Source organism: Coccinella septempunctata, chromosome 8, assembly GCF_907165205.1.
Source record: "Coccinella septempunctata chromosome 8, icCocSept1.1, whole genome shotgun sequence".
NCBI lineage: Eukaryota > Metazoa > Arthropoda > Insecta > Coleoptera > Coccinellidae > Coccinella > Coccinella septempunctata.
Genome location: NC_058196.1, coordinates 3,699,475 through 3,725,703, shown reverse-complemented (window position 1 = coordinate 3,725,703; position 26,229 = coordinate 3,699,475). Strand labels below are relative to the sequence as shown.

The window sequence follows — 26,229 nt, the reverse complement described above, 5'->3', positions numbered from 1 at the left end:
AGCATTAAATGGAAAAACAGTCTTATGAATGCCAAAGGTAAATAAAATGAATAAAGTCAGAATTGAAATTTTATAATTGTTGGAAATTTTGAATCACAATTATGAAATCATACGTTAAAATTTGAAATGGTCTCAATCGAAGAAAATACTGCAGATATATAAGTATAGAAATGGTTACAGTAACGTTCCGAAAAAATTGAGTAATTCTCTATTGAAAATTATGAAAATCCTGAAATTCAGAGAAATCACTGCCTATTATAAAACAGAGCTTTATGACTTTAGCCTTGCGGCTTTCACACTCCTCTTCAGAGGAAAATTCACTTATCCCAGATATCTCAGATATCAAAAGGATTAAGCTCTGTTGGAGCCCTTTCCAGGTTTTCGGGCTCGTGGTGTTGGTCGGGTTCAGGTCGCTCCTCGGATCCCTGCTGTAAGTTGGATTCCTGCTCCGTCCGCACTTCCTGTCGGAGCAGACGGTGTTCCTCTGAATTTCCCATGTACTTGCGTACAGTTCTCGCCGTTCCCAGCAGTACCGCCTTCTGCATCACTCTAGAGATATTTTCGTCCAGCTGAAGTTTCCTCAAGTTCTCCAGTAGTTTCTTCGGTATCAGGCCTGTAGATGATATGACAATAGGGATGGTCTTGACATCTTTCAGCTTCCACTGTCTCCTGGTTTGCTCCTCGAGATCTCTGTACTTTGAAATTTTTTCAGCGTGCCTATCTAGAAGATTGTTATTATTTGGAATCGCCACATCGATGAAAAGTGCTGTGTCCTCATCCTTATTGAGCAATATGAGGTCTGGTCTATTGTGGGTTATTTTCCGGTCTGTGAGAACCGTGCGATCCCAATAGAGCTTGTGATGTTCATTTTTCAATACAGCATCCGGATGGTAATTGTAATAAGAAACCTTTTTCGAACTTAGAAGTTGGTGTTTTAGTGCCAATTCTTGGTGAAGAATCTTCGCAACGGCATCATGTCTTTTTTTGTACTCCGTGCCCGCGAACTTCTGACATCCCCCGGTGATGTGCTGGATAGTTTCATGTGTCGCACAGCCATAACGATAACTATCATCCGCCACTGAGGCATCCTTGGCGATATATTTCATGTAGTTCCTTGTTGGAATCACCTGATCCTGGATGGCAAGCATGAAGCCCTCTGTCTCAGGAAACAACCTTCCGGAAGTCAACCAGTAGTTCGACGCAGAAATGTCGACGTAATCATGGTTGACCTCGTTCTGGTGCCTCCCATGCAAAGGTTTGCCAATCAGTTTCTGCATTTTACTTTCTGCAGAGTGTTCGACGGTTTCCAAGTGGTCCTGCTGTAGCTTTAACGGTGTAGAAGTATCAGCAACACAAACTACTCGATGGAGTTCTGACGAAGCAGCCTTGCTCAGAAAATATTTTCGAAGTCCTTCAATTTCCTGGGTCATACGGTTGGACAAATCAACAATTCCTCTACCCCCAAGATGTCGTGGCAGCTCGGTCCGTTCTATTGAGCTTTTGGGGTGATGTTTATTGTGTTTAGTGAGCATCGTCCTTATTTTTCTTTGTAAGGCTGCTAAATCGGTGGTGGTCCAAGAGATGATACCGAATGAGTAGCTCAGCGCCGAGCAAGCGTAGGTACTGATAGCTTTTATCAGATTCTTGCTGTAAAGGCCAGTTCTCATTATCCTTCTCAATCTTCGGGTGAACTCCTCCGTTAGTTCTTTCTTCATCTGGATCTGATTGATTTTTCTTGCCTATTTTATGCCCAGATACTTGTATGTGTCTCTTTCCTTCAATGCTTCAATTTCTGCACCTTCTCTGAGTTTGAACGTACCATCTTCTATTTTCCATCTCGTTATGTTGAGCAGTCGACATTTTTCTAATCCAAACTTCATTTTGATGTCTTCCGAAAATCCTTCCACCATTTTCAGCATCTGTTGCATTTGTTTTTTGGTAGATGCGAAGAGTTTCAAATCGTCCATGTAAAGGAGATGATTCAGTTTCATCATAGTTCTACTGCCGCTTTTGATGGCAAATCCGTAGTCCGTAGAGTTCAATCTATGAGACAAGGGATTCAGAGCCATGCAGAACCACAGAGGGCTCAGCGAATCCCCTTGGAAAATTCCGCGTCTTATTGGAATAGGTCCTGTCGTAATGGAGCCATCTGCGGCTTTCATTTGAAGACTAGTACGCCAGGTTGACATAGCGTTTTTCAGGAACTTAACAATATTGGGATCCACCTTGTAAATATTCAAGATAGTCAAGAGCCATTCGTGAGGTATGGAATCGAATGCTTTCTTGTAGTCTATGTACGCAGCGTAAAGATTCCTTCGCTTGGAGAACGCTTGATTGCCGATAACTGAATCAATTATTAGCTGTTTTTTGCACCCTCTGCTCTCTTTGGTGCATCCTTTTTGTTGCATGGCGATGATGTTATTCCTTTCGCAATGGTTGTGAATTCGATTTGAAATGCACGATGTGATTAATTTGTACATCGTTGGAAGACATGTGATTGGTCGGTATTTGGATGGGTCTTCTGTATTCCTTTGGCCTTTAGGTAACAGGTACGTTGTGCCATGTGTAAGGAATATTGGCATTCTTTCAGGATTTTCAATGACATCATTTATTGCGGAGGTCAATTTGTCATGCATGACCCAAAGTTTCTTGATACAGAAGTTCTGTAATCCATCAGGCCCAGGTGTTTTCCAGTTGTGTAGTCCTCTGATAGCTGATTTTACTTCTTCAATTGTGATTATGTCATGTTGTATCGGCTCATATTTTACAGCTTCAGACTTCTCATCTTCAATTCATCCGGTATCTCCATTGAACTGAGGTTTCGTTGATAATTGTTCGGTCCAGAATTGTTCAATGGCTTCTTTTGGTGGTAACTTTCCATTTTCTCCATCAGACGATGTGAGTGACCGGTAGAAAGTTTCTTCCGACTTTTCGAATGAATTGTTGTCTCTTTTCCGGCTATAATTGCTTTTATATCTTCTCAGGCGTTCTGCATACAGACTTAGCTTTTGCTTCAGAGTGTCGAGGCAGTGGTGAGCTGAAGCATTCTCAGTCTCTCGTTCTGTGTGTGTTCTGTTTCTATCCATGATTTCTTTGGCAGCTTTCACAACCTTAGTTCCGCGATTTCCGTTCACGTACTCCGTCAGTCGTCCAATGTCTCTTATTAGTCTCTCTGTTTTGTGTTGAAGACGTTTCTGCCATGGTGGCGCATATAATTTGTGTAATTTTGGACCATCGTTATTCGTTCGGCTAATTTTTGCCCCTATGATTTTAGCCGTCGTTAGCGCTGCACAGTAAAAAACTAGATGAAGATATTCCAATGAACTGCCATTCTGTAGGTACTCAGGTAAAACGTCCTTATTCAAGATGTCGATTATGAGTGACATATTCTTGGATGTATTGAGTCGGGGAGGTGCTATTCGATGAAGAGGATCTGTTCCTTCCAATTCGGCAAAATATCTCCTCATCTCAGAGTCAATTTGTCGGTGGAGCTCTTCCCTATCGTCCTGGTGTTCTGCCTCGCTTGGGTTGCAAGATGCACTTTCAGCGTCAATTTCTTCTGGCTGTTGTTGCCCAGGCATGTGAATCTCATCAGAGATGTTGGTGTCGCTCTCTGTTACTGGCGGACGCTGAAGTTCTTGTTTAATTGCGTCGATTCTGGCCATTGGTATTAGTTCATTTCTCAGAATTACGCGGTACTGGTCTGCCACCCGTTGTTCAGTGACATTTATATTTGGGTAGGCGTTGTAGAATTCCTCATGGAGCCTTTTCCTATAGTTGTTCGTGTTCTGCCCTAGTCCCGTGATGGAGTTATATATGCGCACAATAGTTTCATTCATGGACGTTGTCCACTTCATGCGCTTTCTAACTAACCCCGCTTGGGTAAGCACTGGCTGAATATCCTGCGCAGCACCTTCAGCGGTTCGAGTCGGCAATTGAATTGGACTCGTTGGTTGCTGTTGTTGCTTTGGAGCTGTAGCTTCTTCTGCAGCAGGAGCCCGCTTCCTCAACATCCTGCCACCGACGTCCCGCATGCTGTCATGTCCAGCGCCGGCTCCAGACATGCCCTGACGATTATATTATTTGTATTATTATTATTAACATTGTTTATATTGATTTGAATTCAGAAGAGCAAACAGAAAGAATAAAGCGATCATTCAAATATGGAAAGAGTTGAAAATATTGAATCAGGACTATAAAACCATGCGATAAGTTTTGAAATGTTCTCAATTTATTTATTTATTTATTGATACAACTCATACAGATTCCACAATACAAGTATTCTAGTTTCCGATTCTTGAGTCGGCTATTACTAATAACAATTGTACACTAATAATTATCAATCCGATTCAATTTTAACCATTACGGTTCTGGAATATACAATACATAATTGAAATCATCAACAAAAGAATGAAAAAAAAAAAAAAATTGAAATCAAGTTTGAACTCTCAAGTTGCAATTATTGAATCATAGAAGTAGTCATACAGTTTTCGCTTTATTTGAGATGTTGAGTGCGAAAACAAATCACATACATCCTGAACCCTATTGTACTTATCACACATTGAATGTATTGGAGAAAATTTCATATAATTTGTTCTAGGGCAAGGTAAATAGAATGTAGAATGAGATCTCACATTAATCCTCGGTACTGAAAATAGTAATTTATCAAGTGTAGCACTGTCAGTATTTTCATTTGTGATAGTTTTATGTAGGTAAACTATTTCAGCAATAAATCTTCTATTTTCTAGTGTTATTAAATTATAATTTTTTAAATTATTGTTAAAACTATTTTTACTCTTACGTAATATAAAGTTAACATTATTAAGAAATTTCTTGATTACACCTTCAATCTTTCTTTGTTGACACAAATAACTAGGATTCCAAACAACCGAACAATACTCAAGTCTAGATATAACATATGAATCAAATAGGATTTTTAATGTTCTAAAGTTTGTGAACTCTCTAGTGTTCCTCAAAATGAACCCAAGCATCTTATAAGAATTTTTAACTACTTCATCAATATGATCATTAAAGGTTAAAGATCTATCAAATGATACACCTAAATCTTTGATTTTCTCGAGTCTAGTCAAGGGATCACCGTCCACAGCATAATTATAGATAAGGTCCACCTTTTTTCTAGAAAATGTTACAAGATAACATTTCGCACTGTTAAATGTCAGTTTATTTCTTTTAGCCCAGGCCACAACCCTATCCAAATCAGACCTCAGTTCCTCTGCATCATTAGGATTTCTAATAATCCTATATAACTTCACATCATCAGCATAGAGACTCATCTCAGAGAAAGTCACAACATCAACAATATCATTGATATAAAGAAGGAACAACAAGGGCCCAAGGTTTGAACCCTGTGGTACCCCTGATGTGGCTTCGAAGTTTTCAGAAAAAAATTGATTTATCCTCACACACTGAGTTCTCCCACCCAAATAAGAACCAAAAAAAGAAACCAAATGAGGTGAAAAATTGTGTATATGCAGAAGCTTAAACAATATAATGTCATGGGGTACCCTATCGAAGGCTTTAACTGCATCCAGATAAAGCACATCTACTTGAGAATGATTAGAAAAGGCATTCAAGGAATATTCAACAAACTCGATCAAGTTTGATGATGTAGACCTACCAGCAGTGAAACCATGCTGTTGAACTGGGATTTTGTTCTTCACGTGAAACATAATATATTTATATAAGACCGATTCAAACACTTTTGCAATATTTGAAATGATAGAAATAGGCCGGTAATTCACTATTTTTTCTTTTTCACCCGTTTTATATACTGGGCATATGAAGGCTGTTTTAAGACATGTCGGAAAACTAGCTGTTTTCAAGGATAAATTAAATAATATGAAAAATGGTTTCGCAAAAATATCTGCACACTGCCTAATTACACATGCCGGTAAATTATCAGGACCCATACTTTTTTTTGGTTTCAAATTTTGAATAGCCTCTTCAATATCTTCCACAGTTATCTGACTTATATGGAAAAACCCACCACGATCAGCATTGCAAACATTATCTAAACAACCCGGTTCCTGCCTTGTATAATTTTTAGAGAAGTGATCTGCAAATGCATTTACTATTTGTGAACCGTCTGATAAGATTTCACCCCCATACTCCATCTCACCTGGTATCCTAGTGATATCTTTTTGTTATTGATAAAATTCCAAAACTTTTTAGGGTTTTCTTGAAGTTCTACTTCTACATTCATCAAATATTTTTTATAAGCAGTTCTAATATCTTTTTTAATTTTGGATCTTAATTCATTGAATCTTTCATAGTAACAACTTAGTAAATGCCTCTTATATAGTCTATGATATTTATTTTTTTGTTTTATATTATTAATTATATCACTACAATTGAAAACAGAATCGATAATGCAAATTCAGCTCAGATAGACGATATGAGAGATAAAGAAAAATTATCAACTCCTCTTTTGTAGAGCTCAGAAAGTTCTATAAAAAATCAATGATGCTATATATGTAACTCTCGTGAATAACCCAATTAATCCGTTTCAACGTTATATATTTGATTCGAGAATATTCTCCATTTAAAGAGGTGTTTTGAGCAACCTCAAATAAAGTAACCTCAGTTAAAATACTGAAAGAGTTGAAATTATTATATCAAAATTTTGGAACCATACGATGAGTGGAGAAATGGTTTTAATAAAAGAAATTATTCCTGCGAATGTATTGAAAGAGAAAGAGGTAAGAGAAAGGTTCCGAAAAAATTCAAGAATACTCCAAATAATTCTTCGGTACGCTCTTCTATAGAAAATGAACTTACGGGAAGTGTTGATTTCGAGGAAGTGAACAAGTTGATTGAATACAAAAAAGGAAAATTATCTCACTGAGCGGGTACTTATTTTTCAAAAACAAAAATTTTCAGTTATTTTCTGTTGTGAACATACTTCATAAAAATATTTGTTATGAAATTAACATAATCGCTATTTTATTTTTTTGAAAATTTGAATTGTTAGATGGTTTCAAGAATGAAAAAATATAATTTTTGGCTTATTTATTTATTTGAATAATTATAACAGAGTATGGGCACTGAAAAATCTGCTGCTTTGGGCGCTGACTCTCTCAAGATAGTCCTTCAGGATTTGCGGGATGACGTCCATGTGATTGGCGGGTGGTATCGCCGTTATGTTAGACAGCGTTCTTTTCACTACAGAATGGTCTTATTCCTCGTCGTCGCTGATATCGGACAACGCCAATTGTATTCTGAGATCGCTGGAGGAGAAATTAAGGATTAGTTGAATTCGAATCTACGGTTTGGAATGCGGTTCGAAAGCGTTTGACGGAGAGTTACTTACGCTGATGTCCCAGAGATGTTGTGCAAGGTTTGATCGGAAAGTTTTTCATTCTGTTCTGAAAAGGAAAAATAATGGTTACTAGATAAAAATTTCAAATTTTGGTGAAAGCCAGCAAGGTCTAGATCTATTCTCGCAACCACTTACCTCATAGGTGATCAGAAGTTTTCCTAGTTAAAGTTCTGAGCAGCATTATGTGCAATACTTCGACAATACATTTCATATCAATTTACATTGTAGCCTTGAGAAAAAGCTGAATAATGTCCGAAACGTCGGCCAAATGATAAAGAAATTCAGTAGTTCAGATTCCTTAAAATCTCATCATATATGAAAAAATGGACCTTAACGAAACAAAAAGTTTCAACAAGCTGAAAGACCCCGATAAAAAATCGAATTCCCTAAAATTTTCGCAAGTGAAAACGAACAAGTTTTCGAATGAAAATCAGGTTATTTAGAACCATCACATCGGCTGAAAACTGCCCGTTCGCGGATTTCCATTCAGGCTTCCTGTGATATTGTATTTCAATTTTATCACGTGATTGGCGATTTTCATGTTCCGTTCGACGTCCCTGAATTTTGACTCAAGATTTGAAATGAAGTCTGTGTGTATACGTTGAAATTTCATTGCAAAGACAAATCAGAGAAATTTGGTTTCGAAAGAAATTTTAGTTTCTCAGATGAGTTGAATGTTGGGAGCGTAAATGTGGAGATAAATTATTTGTACTTACTCGGGGTAGAGGAACCTTTACAAAGGGGCATCTCTGATAGCTGAAATTGAAAAAAGGAATTAGTGTTGATCGATGTGTGGTTTCTTTTTCTCCCTATCAATATGAAAAAAATGTAGGATTGAAATAGGAAAAAAATATCTTATCAAACTCACCGTTGCCTTAGGATAATGGAAGATAATTTTTTTTTTGTTAATATCCAACCCCGAAATGGGAACAATAGGCGAAAGTTTTGCTTTCATAATGATCATTTCCTTCAGAGCCCTGTCTACTTCGAAGTTCGAGGAAGCTGGACTCTGGTGAAGTAGAGTTTTTCTGTCCTGTAAAATAAAAATCATGTGTAAGTATTAAGGATACCTCGTTTCGATAATGAAATTTACTACGATTTTTGAAAGAGTCTGGAGTTGACAAGAGTTCACTTATTTACCACTCAGAACGTTTATTGGATGGAAATGCTGAGAGGATAATACATGCTGTACGTCGAATTACGAAGGCAATAGAATAATTTAAATAAATCCAAAATCTTTCAGCTCGTATTTCACAGCGAGGCATAATTTTTAGAAGAACTGGTGTTTCATACTTACCGGTACAGGAACGGCTGTACGCCTCACTTGATTATGACTAGGATCACCCATGGTCATAGGACGACGCATTATTAGTGGAGATAGACCATTTACTTTCTGTTTGTAGGCGGCATAGTTGTAGTTAATTTGCCTATTCTTGTGGCCCTGATAAGGGCCGCGTTCGTGGGGTCTGATGTCGAAGGGCCTTTGTTGGTTCGATACGGGGCCGGCTGGACGGGTCATTCGATAAGCAGTAGGACGACCCATGGCCATAGGACGACGCATCATTTGTTGATATGCGCCGTTTCCGCTATGTTCGTAGTTGTTTTTGTTGATTTGCCTGACCTGGTGGCCCTGAAAAGGGCCGCTTTCGTGTGGCCTGCTGTCGACTGGCCTGTGTTGAATCGGTTTCTTCTCGGGCATAAAATGAAAGCCAGGATGGTGGTGGTTATTTTTCTTCATCAACTCGTGCCTGGCTTCAACAGAAGTTGGTCTGCAAGGAAAAATATTGATTAGTATTCTGTTTATATAAAGTAGTTCAGTAAAAGTTTGGGTATTTCAAAAAGGGCTGCACATTGAGATATGACGCGTTGCACGATAAAATGTGCATCAAGATGATTTGAATCTTCCTTGACTGAAGTCAAGGATAACATCTTCATAATGCTCGTCACAAAAATTAAGCAGTGACATTCTACCGATCAATCCTGACAAGTATTTGAAATAAGTTGGAAAAATAGCGTTGTTGAGACACATCTCAATGTCAGTAAGTGGTACGGCCTTTGGTCAATTATTGAAAAACAACTTGTTCTTACAAAGGCCTATATGCTATATATGCTATTTTTAGTGGACTGTAAATGAAAAACAATCTAAACTTACTACTAAGTTTTTTGGGGTCAAGCTAGTTCCAGGTGCGTTATGTCCAAATTCACCTTCGAGTAAAGGAAGTAAATTAGGAAGGGTGAAGGTAAGATGAGGAAAAAATAAGATGATTGTTAAACCTGGACAGCACTCCCACTGCGACTCGGGATGCAGGTGGTAATCCCGACCTTCCTTGGTTTGAATAAAATGCGGGTGAAGCTATAATCCTAATAATGCGGGTTGAACTATGACTGTGATGCACTAACACCAAGATGCACACTAAATACTGCGGTTTTACTATGCGAAAATTTTGAAATCGGGTGAAAAGCGAAAATGCGAAAAGCTGGTTGAAATTCTACAACACGGCGAATTCTAAACTGAAACTGAATGGAAACGCGAAGAGGGCGAAATTAAAACATGTGGTGTCATATGTGAGATATGAATGGACAACAATAATAAATGAATATTGGAGAAATTCCGAAAACGCCCCAACATCCTCCCTCTCTCTCTTTGGAAAGATTGCAAATTGGCAAAAAAATAAACTATGAGAACATAACAATCCAAATTAGTGAATCGAAACTATTGAAGTGCACCAAAAATAGCTAAGCGTTCAAAACTATGGAAGCGGTTTAAAGATATTAAACCGGTTGAAAACTATTAAAACGATTTTGAACTATTGAAGCGGCTAAAAACTATTAAAGCGAATGAAAACTATTAAAGAGGTTGAAAACTATTACAGCGGTTAACAACTATTGAATAAAGTTGTAATATCATTGTGTTGGAAGTGGACACAATTTTGTAACAGGACGTTTGTAAAGTCCATCCTTAGTTTTGACCATAGCGATTCTGACTATCTGATCACGACCTGGAAATACTTCTGTGATAATTCCAAGAGGCCAATTTAAGGGGGGTGTGTTCTCACCCATTACTACCACTACAGTGTCAACGGTTACAGGATTTGTAACAGAATTCCATTTAAAGCGTGTTTGCAATTGATGAAGATATTCATCTTTCCATCTTTTCCAATAAGATTGGACTATTTTGTCTAACAGTTGTTTTCTACTCAGCCTATTTATTTCTATTTTAGAAACATCAGAAGCAGGAAAATGTTGTAGAGATGTTAACAAAAAGTGAGCTGGTGTTAACATAGTCGGATCAGAAGGATCATTACTGATGTACGAACAAAGAGGACGACTATTGAGGAGAGCTTCTATTTGTGTTAATACGGTGTAAAACTCTTCATATGAAAGAATCTGCTCACCTATCGACTTGAACAAAAATTTCTTCATGCTCTTTATGTTACTCTCCCACAAACCACCCATATGTGGTGAGAGAGGCGCATTAAATTTCCATTGAATTTGATTATTCAATAGTTCTTTTTTCAGAGCACCACTATATTCTGATGAAACTATGAATTTTTGTAAATCGTTCAGATATCTAGAGGCGCCAATAAAATTGGTTCCTTGATCCGAATAAAGCGCTTTCACTGGACCTCTACGACTGATAAATCTCTTTAAGGCATCTAAAAAGGTGTCAGTTGTTAAGTCAGAAGCTAACTCTAAGTGAATACATTTTGTTGCGAGACATATGAACAGACATACATATGCCTTTTGTGTTTTGACTCCTCTATGTCTAGTTAAAGAAATTTTGAAAGGTCCGGCGTAATCAACACCTACATCTATGAAGGCCTTGAGTTGAGTCGTTACACGCGGTGAGGGAAGATTTCCCATCAAAGGGAAGTTAGGTCTAGGTTTCAATCGAAAGCAATGATTGCAAGAACGTACTGTTTGTCTTATAATTTTTCGAGCGAAGATTATCCAATATTTACGCATTAAAATTGAATGAAGTAAATGCGGACCTGCGTGTATATGTTTTTTATGCATATACTCAACTAAAAGAGTAACAAAATGTGAATTTTTTGGAAGGAGTATTTGATGTTTGTAATCAAAACCAACAGAGGCATTGATTAGCCTACCTCCTACCCGAATGAGGCCAAATTCATCTAGAAATGGATAAAATTTTCTGAAAGATGAGGGAAAATTTTTATTTCTTTCCAATGAATTGAACAATTCGCTAAAATGAAAATGTTGAACTATTTTTATTAAATAATTTTCGGAAATTTCAAGATAAGAAATGCTGACTTCATCGGATAGCGAAAGTATGCGACCAAATTTCAAAACATATATCATGCTTCTAAGGAGTTTAGTGAAATTGGAAAATTTTGATATGAAAGAATATAACTCGTCAATTGTTGTGACAACCATTGAAATAGTTTGTGCTTCAGGTTAATCTTCCGACAGATTTACATTATGTATTAATTTCAAAGGCCAAAAACTTTCATCCTTTTCTAACCACAAGGGGCCGTGAAGCCAACGTTCAATATTCAAAAGAAATTTGGAGGGTGTGACTCCTCGTGAAACAATATCAGCGCTATTTTGTGTTCCTTGAACGAAACACCAATTTTCTATAGGCAAATTAGACCGAATTTGAGAAACGCGGTTAGCTATAAAAGTCTTCCACTTGTGCGGAGACTGCGCTATCCATCCTAACACAATCATCGAGTCAGTACAAGCAAAAATATTATCTATTTGGCAACGAGTGGAATAAACAGAAATTACATATTTAAGTAATTTCGATAAGAGCAGGGCAGCACAAAGTTCTAAGCGGGGTATAGACACAACTTTAAGTGGAGCAATTTTAGATTTAGAACATATCAAATTTATGCAGGATTTACCGTTTGAAACAGTTTTCATATAAACAGCAGCGGCATAACTAGTTTGACTTGCATCGGAAAAACCTATTAAGGTTATAGGCGAATTTGTATGAGCTCCTAGCCATCTAGGAACTTTCACCTGAGTAAGAAGAGGCAATTCATTTTCAAAATCTTTCCAGCTGTTAACAAGTTCAACTGGAGGGTCTGAGTCCCATTCTAATTTAATGGACCAGAGTTTACGAATAAACAATTTCGCGTACAATACTACAGGACCTAAGATACTCAAAGGATCATAGATTTTGCTAATCTGTGATAAAATTGTTCTCTTTGTATATTTTTGATTACTTTGAGAAATTAATGCTACATCGAATGAAAGTACATCCGATTCAGATTTCCACTGTATTCCCAATACATGAAAGAAATCTTTTTCAAAATTAATTATCTCAGGAGAATGTTTCTCGGAGGGTATGCATGACAATAATTGCGGAGAATTTGTGTACCATTTTTTGATTTCAAATCCGCCAGATTCGAACAATTTTGTCAGTTCAACGAATAGCGTTTTTGCCTCAACGATACTATCAACACTGGTTACTAGATCATCAACATACATATCGTTCAAAACTATTTTCGAAGCATATGGAAAATTATGAGCTTCGTCGTGACATAATTGTCTAACTACTCTGAGACTCAAAAATGGAGATGATCTTATACCAAATGCCACTCTATTGATTTGATAAACTTCAATAGCTTGATTGGGAGAAAATCGCCATAAAATTAATTGAAAGACGCGATCTTGTTCAGAAATTTCTATCTGACGATACATTTGACAAATGTCCGCGATAAGGACAATAGAAAACAATCTAAAATTGAGGAACATTTGTACTATGTCCACCTGTAATTTAGATCCCGTGTGCAAACAATCATTTAATGAAAGAGATGAGGGTGTCGTTTTTGCACTGGCATCAAAAACAATTCGAACAGGAGTGGACACACTATCTTTAAAAATTGGATGATGTGCGATTATATAATGAGGATGATTTCTTATGTCTTGAAATCTATCATCATCGACTGAACATATTTTATTCATATGACCTTGTTGAAGGTAATCTGAAATTATAGCGCTTTATTGTTCCCTGAGAACTGGAGATGAGCTAAGCCTTCTTTCCAAGCTGAAAAATCTCTTTAACGCGGTGGTAAAGGAATCACTCAAGTTATTGGGTTCTATCTTGAAAGGTAGACACACTGTATATCGACCAGAAGTAGATCTGGAAAAAGTAGATTGAAAATGAGTTTCGCAAACTAATTCCTCATCAGTATAATGTTTGATAGCCGGAACTTCTTCAAGATCCAGGAAATTTTTTACTAAATTTTCGAGGGGTTCATCGGAGATCACCGCATTATAACAAAATTTAGATCGAACAATCTCGTTTGAAGCAGCCGTTCGCGCTTTTCCGGAAATAATATAACCCAAACTTGTATCTATTGCTACTGGTGAATCACTTTTATGTGAAATTTTATTCTCATTCAGAATCGTTGCGAAAATAGCAGATCCTAGGATGCCATCAATTTCCGAACATTCAGTGAATGTATCATCAGCTAAGGGAATATTCGAAAACAAATTTAAATATTCTTGAGAAATATTACTGCTCGGCAATTTGACAGTCAAGTTATCGACTACTAAAGCATCTAAAGTGAAAAATACATTTGAGTCATAGCGAGAAGAAATGCAAATATTTCTTGCAATGCCTCTGACGGCACTCTTATGGTTTCCAATTCCTATAATAGTTTGATTTAATTCCATAATCGGAATGTTCAAATTTCTACAACATTGAAATGAAAGAAAATTTTCTTCGCTACCACTGTCAATTAAGACGCGAATTTCTTGGCTATTTCCACCAGGAAATGAGATTAGAACCTTGGCAGTAGGCAATAGAGAAACTCTAGCATTAGAGGTAGAGGCATTCGAGTGTGAGGACACAACATAACCAACCTTTTCCCGAGGTGGGTCCTGCTCCGAAGACGAGGTTTGAGGTTGTGCTTTAGTCACCTTACTATTATTTTTATTCATGTTCGAATTTTCTTCATTATTTTCAAAATGCAACAATGAATGGTGTTTGAGTTTACAAGCGTTGCATGTATTTGTTGATTTGCATGAGGAAATCTTATGTTTGGAACATAAACAATTCAAACAACAACCTTTTTCTTTAGCCACTTTATAACGACAAAATGGAGACATTTTCAAAAATTGATTACATTTGTGAATGAAATGCGACTGCTTGCATAATGAACATTGAATTGAACCAGATCTAGTTAAGTATGAACTAGACGCTACGTAGGAGTGGGTAGATTTCTGTTTATCAGAAGAATATTTTGGTGTGCTATGCGTGCTTGGGCCGATACCACTACGACTAAGCATCCTTGATTGCTGTCTAATGAAATTAATTAAATTTTCATAGGATGGTAATTCATTATCTTTCAAAGTCATTTCGAATGAACGTTGAGTTTGATTGTCTAATTTAGTGAGAGCCAAAGTGACCAGTATAAAGTCAAGAGGATCCTTCAGACGGAGTTGCTTGAATGCACTAACAGATACGTCAAATTTTTCTAGAAAATGATTCAAATTATTGGATGACTCCACAGTTATAGGTTTGAACTCGAATATTGATCGTAAATACGTGGAAGCTAACAATCTTTCATCTTGATACGTATTAATCAACAACTTCCAAATACTTTCATAGTTATTTGCAATTGGAGGTATTCCAGAACAAATAGTGAGGGCACGACCACTGAGTTTACTCAGCAGATAATGTATTTTGCACGCATCGTCTAGCTCAGCATTTTCATGAACGCAACTCTTGAAGTTTTGGTAAAATATGGGCCATACTTTAGGATCACCATTAAAATCTACCAATTCAATTGCAGGTAATTTGTGTTGCGGTTTCAATGGAATTTTTGAAATTGTACCACTACTACTACTAGAATCCAACGAACCTTTTTCTACCTGATCTGCGGCTAATTTAATACGACAATATAAATCTTCAGCAGCTTCAATTGCTTGATAATTTGGTGAACTATCGGGATTTATGTCTAATTGAATCATATTTATCTCTTCTACAACTTCCATAATGCTTTGTTTTGTCGTTTCAATAGAGTATAAACCCATTCTGAAATATTCTGCAACTTTAGGCTTATTCAAATCTTTAATATAATCTGAAAGCTTTTGAAGCCGTAAGAAAAACATTTGTTTTTTGGATTCCAAGGCCTTCAGCTTAGTTTGCCTCTTATCCGTTTCCGTGGTATTCGGCATATTGAAATGAAATATAAATATAAAATATGTTACTTATAAAAAGAAAATCTGTACTGAATACACTGACGTGAAAGAGAAAGAGCGAAGTAGTTGAAATGAGCGAGAACACTATATGTGAAACCAAACAATAACTGCAAAAACTTGCACCGGAACGTCTATCTCACAGACCACACCACATTTATGTCGAATGGAAATTTCGAGAAATCTATAAAATGAAATGAAATCCGGTCCGATAAGGATCAAAATGGTACGGCCTTTGGTCAATTATTGAAAAACAACTTGTTCTTACAAAGGCCTATATGCTATATATGCTATTTTTAGTGGACTGTAAATGAAAAACAATCTAAACTTACTACTAAGTTTTTTGGGGTCAAGCTAGTTCCAGGTGCGTTATGTCCAAATTCACCTTCGAGTAAAGGAAGTAAATTAGGAAGGGTGAAGGTAAGATGAGGAAAAAATAAGATGATTGTTAAACCTGGACAGCACTCCCACTGCGACTCGGGATGCAGGTGGTAATCCCGACCTTCCTTGGTTTGAATAAAATGCGGGTGAAGCTATAATCCTAATAATGCGGGTTGAACTATGACTGTGATGCACTAACACCAAGATGCACACTAAATACTGCGGTTTTACTATGCGAAAATTTTGAAATCGGGTGAAAAGCGAAAATGCGAAAAGCTGGTTGAAATTCTACAACACGGCGGCGTTGAATTCTAAACTGAAACTGAATGGAAACGCGAAGAGGGCGAAATTAAAACATGTGGTGTCATATGTGAGATATGAATGGACAACAATAATAAATGAATATTGGAGAAATTCCGAAAACGCCCCAACAGTAAGGGTCTTGTGAATTCTACATTTAATTACCTGTTTGCTGGCTGATGGGGTGGCATGTGTGTTCTCGGTTGCACCGCATATAGAGTGGTGAAACCAGGCTGGATCAAGACCTTCTTCCCATCGAATAAATGCTTGGCCCTGCTATACTCTCCCAGTACGCCGTTAATTCTTTTCACCAACGGGTCATTCTTATTTGTAGGAACCTGAGAAAAATTAAAAAAAATTGAGATCAGTTGAAAGATGATTAAAGCAAGGCTACTAGGATAATTTTTCAAAATTATAATGACTCATACAGTTTTGAATTATCATTTCAATATCGAAGATGTTATGATATTGTAAAGTTTCGAAGTTGTCGAAAAAATTAAAATGGGGGGATTTATACGCGAGGACTCCAGGAAATAATGTTGGGGCTTAGAGATCCATATCATTATGTCTACATAAAATATCACTTCTAAAATATTGTGATTAATCTATAGGGAAAGATGATAGAACAAATACTGACTGGCGGATCGAAACTAAAAAAGGTGCGTTTAAGAATCCCCAATCCCGGATTGTGGGTCATAGGCCCATTTTATATTCAAATTGGATACCATCTGATGGGCGCTAAGATGTTCTGAATCTCTTTTTTTGCATTTCACAGAACCTTTCGTGCTTGTGGAAAATGGATCGATATAATGTGTGGAAATTGGTCATGAGAAATACGTGGGTATTTGTTTTGACATTCTGAAAAATACACTTTCGATTGGGTATTGAAATATGCACGGAAAGATGATTTCATAAGGGGCCGTTGTGAGACTGGGTCACATTTCAAGAAGGTGAGAGATCAGACGGTAAATACATCAACAGCTCTTTCTGTTTTTATCCTGATGTGAGCAGTTCTTCCTAGAAGGTGATAATACTAACACCCTGGAATATATCACTAAGGGTACTTGAAACTGATAGGACTCATCGAAAAACACAATAAACTTTTCGAAAGCACATCAGTGGTTATTTGTAAAAATATGTAATAAATGGTTCAAAGCTCACCTTAACTGGATTTCCGAAGAGGGGGGGAAGCACTAGTGGTGTACCTCCCGTATTTTCTTGCATCCTGGCTCTCAACTGTTTTTCCTGCTCCCGCCGGCGTTCCCTGTAAATAACGAATGGGTTAATATTAGGCTCAACAGGTACATGACTGCCAAACAATACAAAGAGCAACAAAAAATTGATGTACGTAAAAAGGAGATAGGCACAAAAATAAGGAATTCAGCGAGAATCGAATTTCATCATAGGTGTCGCAAACTTGATCGGATCTCGTCTATTTTTTGACCTCGAAGTGGTAATCCATGATCTACTTCATTATATCACTACCGTTATCAATTAGTTCGATATCAAGCAGCAGTCCAAAAACTCGTGTTCAGAGGAGAGTCAGTCATTCAGATTGAATAAGAACTATGAGACATTATAATATGTTTTTAAATGTATCCTATTGAAAACAGCTCTATAGTTAGAAAAGCAAACAAGATGAAGAATGTGATGATTGGAATATCAGAATTGTTGAAAATATTGAATCACAATTATGCAACCATACCTTGAGTTTTTTAGATGTTTCTGAGTTTAAGAGATACAAAACTGCAAATTCAACTGGGAATTTAGAGGACATTCCATCTTATATTCAAAAAAATGATATTTCGCGAAAAATATATATTTGTGAAACAGTATAATGATTTTTGGTTATTTTAATTCTGCATGTCATTTCGAAAACCAGAAATTATGTTAACTATTCAAAGTTCACAAGAATGAATGAAAAAAAAATTTTTATTCGGAAGAATTATACTGAATAAAATTTCTGAACTTTATTTAGTAAAAAAGTAGGGATGCAGAATATTGAGAGAACGCATTAACTATCGATCAGGTTTCTACCTGGAATTTCAAGAACATTCTATCATATTCTTCAAAAGAATAATACTCTGCTAGAAGTCTAAATTCGTGAAACTGTAACATGATTATTTGTTATTTCGATTATGCTTGTAATTTTGAGAAACTAAAATTATGTTAACTATTCAAAGATCACAAGAATGAATGAAAAAAAAAAATTCATATTTGGAAGAGCAAAAGGAGGAAGTGATAATTGAAATATTGAATGAGTTGAAAATACTGAATCACAATTGAGAAACCATACCTTGAGATTTTTAGATGTTCCTTAGTTCAAAAGATACGAAACTGAAAATTCAACTGGGAAATTAAAAGATATTCCATCTTATTTTCAAAACAATAATATTTCGCAAAAAATCCATATTCGTGAAACAGTATAATGATCCTTGGCTATTTTGATTCTGCATGTAATTTTGAAAAACTAAAAAAATGTAAACCATTCAAAGTTCACACGAATGAATGAAAAAAAATTATATTTGGAAGAGCCAAAAGAGAAAAGAAAGGATAATTGAAATATTGAATAAGTTGAAAATATCTAATCACAATTAAGAAACCATAGGATAAGTTTCGATATGTTCTCAATTGAAAAGGAAATCGTTTATGCAAATTCAACCTAGAATCTTATTTTTCGAAAGATTAATACTCTGCTAAAAGTTTATAATCTAAGTAATGTAATGTAATTCTCACGAAACGGTATCATGATTATTTGTTATTTTGAATATGCATGTAATTTTGAGGAACCGAAATGATTTTCTGCTAGTCAAAGTCCACAAAAATGAAAGAAATAAGCCTGTTTTATATTTCAAAACGCAAACAAAAAGAAGAAACAGTTTATTTGATTATTGAAGGGTTGAAAATATCGAATCAAAATTTTGAAACAATACGATAAGTGGAGAAATATTTTCAACGAAAAGAATATCAATTCTGCAAATGTATTGAATTAGTACGGGGTTAGAGTGGCTATTCAAAAAAATTTAAAAAGTGATTAGTGGGAAATATAAGAAACCTGAAATTCAATGGAGACTTGATTAAATGAAAAATATTTCGATGTTATGCTGAATATACACTACTTACATCAACTCCTTGTACCAATTATTAGTTAACTTCATTTTCGAATTTTATCGATACGGTATTCTGAATGAAAAAATTCACAAAACTTTGTCAATGATCTAGAAGACACTAAGGATTTCGCCAAAATTTTCAACTTCTCAAAAGAGCGAACAGAGTTATACTGAATAGAACTTTATCTACTAAAAGAGTAGGGATGCCGAATTTTGAGAAAACTCATTAACTATCGGTCAGGTTTCTACCTGGAGTTTCGAGAACATTCTATCTTTTTTTTTTCGAAATAATGATATTTTGTTAAAAGTCTATATTCGTGAAACTGTATCATGATTATTTGTTATTTCGATTCTTCATGTAATTTTAAGAAACTGAAATCATGTTAAATATTCAAAGATCAAAAGAATGAATGAAAAAAAAATTTATATTTGGATAAGCAAAAAGAAAAAAAGATAATTGAAATATTTAAAATATTGAATCACAATTGAGAAACCGAACGATAGGTTTTGGAATGTTCTCTGTTCTATTCCCGTTCTTTGTATATATGTGTATATATTTTTTAACTCATATTGTTTGATATCATGTAATATAAGTGACAATGCAATTGTATGCGCGAAATTGTCTACCTCGATATCTGCTCATATTCTGACCCCATCTTGCTGACTCTGCGCAATGAGGTCAATATTGCCAGACTTAGGCCAGTCAAGAAAGAAGAAGAGTGCAGAGGCCACGCCCCTCTTTTAGACCACAGAGCAAAAGCGATGCCGGCGAGAACACACTTCGACCAGTCAGTTCGTTTCTGATCACTCTAACGAAATCAGCCACACTTAAGTCGACAGCACGCTCTACGCTGCTCTACGTGACATACACAAAATACACGTGCTTCCTACACTAGCCTACTGGTAAGTCTACTCGCATTATTGATACTTAAAGCGTTTGTCAGTAATTTGACCATTGCTAAAGGTTTGTATTTCTCAGTGCATATATCTCAATTGTTGTGAAAATTAGCCACACTGTAAAACTGAATTAGCGATCCGAATCATCATTACTTCCATTCATCAATTAAACTTATTTCATGGTCCTTCGAACCGGATATTGCTAATGTTTTTGTTTTTTCTTTTCTCTTCAATTTTCGCAACGTTGAGATAATCTTGTCTGGGATTTCCAATTCTGAAGTAACGGCGTAGGAATATTTGCTTTGCATCGAGTTTTTCTATTTCGAGCTTTGCAGTTGCATTGTAGTATTTTTTTCAATTTTATTATTGCTGATTTCTCAAAATATATACACATATCTGAACGACTCAATTACCAAACAGGAATTTTGGATCGATTAGGCACTTACTGGTCTGCTCCATTCTGCTCGTGCTTTCACTTCGTTGGAGTAACCTCGCTTACTTAAGGGTGATCATCCCGACTATAGCGCCATTTTTAGTCAATGATCGAATAGTGGTGTGTATCATTCAAAAATTCTCGTTTCCTTATTCATTTCTCGTTAGTTCCGCCAGCCAAATCATTCAATATGCCTCTTTCAATCGAAGAAAGAATCGCTCGTGCAGACGCTTTGAGGGAAATCGCGATAAACCAATTGGTATTAATCGAAACTTGCGCATTCAATGCACAACAGGACGAAAGCCATATTACAAAATTCGCGATGGCCTTCAAAAATCTTAAAAAACTGCAAAAGGACTTCGAGAAGCAACATCTGGCAATCGCGGTCGCCTTAGCAGGAGATTCTGCGAAATTACAGGCTCAATCCGAAATTATGAACGATTTTTGCGCTAGGTGCCTCGAAATAGAAACAACCTATCATACGCTCATAGCGGATAAACAGATAGATCAACGTTCTAGAACCAATACGACAGCGTTTCAAAATACCTCAATCGCCAACAACAACGATTGCATCCGTCTACCGCGAATTGAATTAAAAGAATTTTCGGGTAGCATCCAAGAATTCCCGTCTTTCATTGAACTGTTCGATACCTTGGTTCATGGCAACGACAGGCTTTCCGAGATAGAAAAATTTACGTACCTGATCTCTAAAGTACACGGACCACCGCATGCCCTTATTAGAAATCTACCGATCGTGTCGGCAAACTATACAGTCGCTTACAATGCGTTGAGGGACAGGTACGACAATAAAAGGCTAAGAGCGGTAAATTCCTGGAAACAGCTAGAAGGTTGTCCCAAGCTTCAGAAGGGCGACTTTAAATCTCTGCGATATTTACTAGACACCTTCTCAGAAAACTTGGAAGTTCTGAGAACCATGCGGTATGATGTGGACAGCTGGTGTTTCATCTTGTCGAATATGTTGCTGGATCGTTTGGACCCGAATACGAGGCGGGAATTTGAGAAAGCTCATGCTTCGAACGAAATTCCTAAATATGTCGACGTGAGAAATTATATTTTGGCACAGTGCAAGGCTTTAGAAACCTTCTCGTTGTGTACAAAGGCTCCGGGTGAAACGCCTAAAAATCAAAGCGATACGAGTAGAACAACCCAACGCAACGCTTTACTTTCAAAAACGAAAAGGGACGTAGATAAACCTATAAAGAGCACTCGGTGCAGTTTATGCGAGGGTGAACACTCCATACATAATTGTGCAGAATTCTTGAATATAAACGCCTCTGAACGTTTCCAGGTAACGAAACAGAAGAGATTATGTGTGAATTGTTTATCCAATAAACATACGTCGTCAAACTGTCCTTCCAAATATCGGTGCAGACAATGCAAAGGGACTCATCACACCCTTTTGCATTTCACTGAGAATCTCGAACGGTCCAACACTAATGCAGAACAAGAGCCCACACACCAAACGGTTGCTATGTTCACGAAAGGTGAACACGAAGTTTTATTGTCCACCGCGTTAGTGAGCGTTCGCGATGCCTTCGGTAATATTCAAACAGCGAGAGCGGTTCTAGATTCGGGTTCACAATCATGCTTCGTCACAAAAGGTTTCGCAAATAAATTAGGTCTCAAAAAAATTAATATAGCTGCTACTCTACATGGCCTCGACAGAATGCATATGCCGGCTAAGTCGGGCATTCACTGTGTGATCTCTGGCGAAGATTCTACAGAATTTCAAGCGGATTTCATTATTTTAGACCAAATTTGTGATTCATTGCCTGTCACCGGGTTCAATAAAGACAAAATCCCATATTTACGTGGCTTAAAACTGGCAGATCCGAATTTCAACAGAAGGGATAAGGTTGACATGCTTTTAGGCGCCGAAATATATCCTCTTGTTCTTAAGGAAGGAAGAATTGTATTGGATGCAGATTCACCGGTTTGCTTAAATACTTCATTCGGTTGGGTGGTAACGGGCAAACTCGCCTCTCTTCAAAAAACTCAGTGCACCACGCCACGTCCCGTTAAAACCTTTTTTGCGAAATATACGACAAATGACCAACTGAATGATACTCTGCGACTGTTCTGGAAAACCGAAGAAGTCCCCGAAGCAAAAATAGAGAATCCAGAGGATGCGTTTTGCGAGAATCACTTTATTCAAAACATTAAACATGATGAACGCGGCGGATTTACGGTTTCCCTACCCTTCAAAATAAACGCACCCGATTTTGGAGATACTCGTTCCCTCGCAATGCGGCGATACTTGTCATTAGAAAGACGATTGATGCAAAATGCACAGAGTCGAATCGCGTATACAGATGTCATCAACGAATATCTGAATAAAGGTCATATGACAGAGGTAGAACCACCCACAGTTACGGAACTGAATAGCACGTTTTATATTCCGCATCACGCCGTCCTAAAGGCAGATTCTACATCTACACCACTCAGAGTGGTCATGGACGCAAGCAGCCACGTTCCGGGAAAGATGTCACTCAATCAGGCGCTATATAGTGGCCCCAAATTACAACGCGACCTAGTTGAAATTCTGATAAACTTTAGACTCCACAAGTATGTTATGCTTACGGATATCAGACAAATGTTCAGAATGATACAAGTGGAGCCCCGGCAAAGACAATATCAACGTATACTGTGGCGCCCTCATCAAGACAGTCCGATCACCGATTACCAATTGAACGTCCTCGTGTTCGGCATCACGTCATCTCCTTTTCTAGCAATCCGAACGCTCCTGTATCTTGCTGATAAATATGAAGATTTCCCGTTAGCTTCACAAATTTTACGTACGCAAACTTTCGTGGATGATATTACTTTCGGAAGCGACGATCTAGATATGATTGAAAACATGCGCGATCAACTTATTGGATTGCTTAGCAAAGGTAAATTTGAACTGAGGAAGTGGGCATCCAATACAAGATCCCTTTTGGACGGATTGCCTGAAGAACACATTCAGAATATAGATTTTTCATTCGATTCCGAAAGTAACGTTTCCTTGAAAATTCTTGGTTTGAAGTGGTCCCCAGTAAAAGATCAATTTTTCTTCACGTTTAAAAACTTCGATTCGAAATGTACTAAAAGAACAATGCTCTCGGAGTTGGCACGCACATTCGATCCGATGGGAATTTTGACCCCCATCACCTTTTACACGAAGATACTGATACAGCGGTTGTGGACGTTAGGCCTGGGCTGGGATGAAACACCGCCAAAGGATCTTGTCGATAAGTGGTCACATTTCAAGAGAGACCTCACGGTGCTATCTTCCTTCGCACTACCACGGCATATCGATTTTCGCGACACGTATTCATGTCATTTAATTGGGTTTTGTGATGCTTCCATAGAGGGAACATGTGCGGTCACTTATTTGAGAATTAAATACAGAAGTTCAGCAGTCAAGACGCATTTTTTGTTAGCGAAATCAAAGGTTGCCCCCTTACAATCAGTTTCTTTACCTAGACTGGAATTAGATGCTGCGGTTCTTCTAGCAAAATTGTTGAAGTACGTAACAGAGGTACTCAAAGACAAGATATGTCTGACGGATATCTATGCCTTCAGCGACAGTTCCGTGGCCCTTTCTTGGATTAAAAATTCACCGCATCTATGGAAAACGTATGTCGCAAATAGAGTGGCTTTCATTCAGGAAAGAGTCCCACCTAATAAGTGGCATCATGTATCCTCCAAAGATAACGCAGCCGACTGCGGCTCCAGAGGCATTTTTCCGTCTGAATTATTGTCACACACATTGTGGTGGACAGGTCCTCAGTTCCTTTTAGACGAACCAACATCCTGGGTGAAGAAAATTCAAATTCGCGATAAAGATTCGATTGAAAGCGAGCGGCGAAAGATAACACTAAGCGTTCAAGTGAAGCAACCGAACATCTTAGACACGTTGCTTGATAAATACTCATCTCTCCACAGAATTAAACGCGTTCTTGCCTATATTATCCGTTTCAAGAATAGATGCCTGAAACGCCAGCATGCAACAATTGGGGAGGTAGATTGTCTCACACACGGCGAGTTGCAAAGTGCTCTCGTTTCAATCATAAGGCACGAACAAAGAAAGTATTTCGGAGATGAAATGTTAATGATAAAAAACGAAGAAAGGCTACCTAAATCGTTGAGGGTTCTAAATCCCTTCATGAAGGACGACGTAATAAGAGTCGGTGGCAGATTGCGTAATGCGGACATGCCGTACGACAATAAATTTCCGATACTCATACCTAGTAAATCGGTTTTAGCCAAATTACTCATTACCGAAATACACGTTCAGTATATGCACGCAGGTATAGAAACAACTTTATCTCTCCTAAAGAGAAATTATTGGATATTGGGCGCCAAACGAATCACTCGACGTATCGTCGGCAACTGCATACCGTGTTGGAAGGTTCGTCCCACAAGTTTTCTTCGGCCAATGGGCAATCTTCCCGATTTTCGAGTAAAACAAGCGCGACCTTTCCTTAACACCGGAGTTGACTTAGCCGGACCCTTCATGATAAAAATGGGTAGAATTCGGACCAACAAGACATTCAAAGCTTGGATATGTTTATTCGTATGTTGTGCAACGAAAGCGATTCATATGGAATTAATATCGGAACTCTCTTCGGATGCCTTTCTAGCAGGTTTCAGACGTTTCATTGGCCGGCGCGGGATTTGTAAAAATATTTATTCGGATTGCGGAAAAAATTTCATCGGTTCCGATAAATATCTCAAAAATATTTATGCCCTCGTAGCAGAAAAGGAAGCCATCCGTTGGCATTTCAACCCGCCGTCAGCGCCACACATGGGGGGACTCTGGGAAGCGAATATTAAGGTGGTAAAAACACATCTGAAAAGGGTTACGGGATCTCAGATCTTGACATACGAGGAAATGAACACGGTGCTCGTGCAGATAGAGGCGGTTCTGAACTCGAGACCATTGACTCCTTTGAGTTCCGACCCGAACGATTTGTCTGTTTTGACACCAGCGCACTTTTTAATTTCAGAACCACTAACAACCATCCCAGACCCAGATACCTCAGATGTACCCATAAACAGATTAACTCGTTGGCAACTGTTGGTTCGCATGCGTACGGATTTTTGGAAAAGATGGAAAACCGAATACTTACACACCCTTACTCAAAGATCGAAATGGCACTTTCCAGATAAGTCAACGCCCAGAATAGGCGACTTGGTTTTGATAAAATCAGATAATGAACCCCCACTAGAATGGGCTTTGGGAAGAATAACCGAATTAAATTACGGCACAGATGGTATTGCGCGAGTCGCCTCAGTGAGAACCGCGAAAGGTATATTGCGTAGGCCCTTGGTCAAGCTGTGTCCCCTGCCCACGTATTGAGTCGTTGAAGAATATCTTCCTTTCTTCAAGGGGGGGAGGATGTTCTATTCCCGTTCTTTGTATCTATGTGTATATATTTTTTAACTCATATTGTTTGATATCATGTAATATAAGTGACAATGCAATTGTATGCGCGAAATTGTCTACCTCGATTTCTGCTCATATTCTGACCCCATCTTGCTGACTCTGCGCAATGAGGTCAATATTGCCAGACTTAGGCCAGTCAAGA

At 37.6% G+C, this 26,229-nt stretch overlaps 1 protein-coding gene across 1 annotated transcript; it reads left to right on the top strand.

Moving 5' to 3' along the window:
• Nucleotides 1-20,825: 20,825 nt before the first annotated feature.
• Nucleotides 20,826-26,000, top strand: LOC123318218. Its single transcript, XM_044904833.1, has one exon. The coding sequence runs from the start codon at nucleotides 20,826-20,828 to the stop codon at nucleotides 25,998-26,000; it is 5,175 nt and encodes a 1,724-aa protein (XP_044760768.1).
• Nucleotides 26,001-26,229: the final 229 nt, after the last annotated feature.

Coding starts and splice junctions, on each gene's coding strand:
- LOC123318218 (XM_044904833.1), top strand. CDS start 20,826: ATGCCTCTTTCAATCGAAGAAAGAATCGCTCGTGCAGACGCTTTGAGG.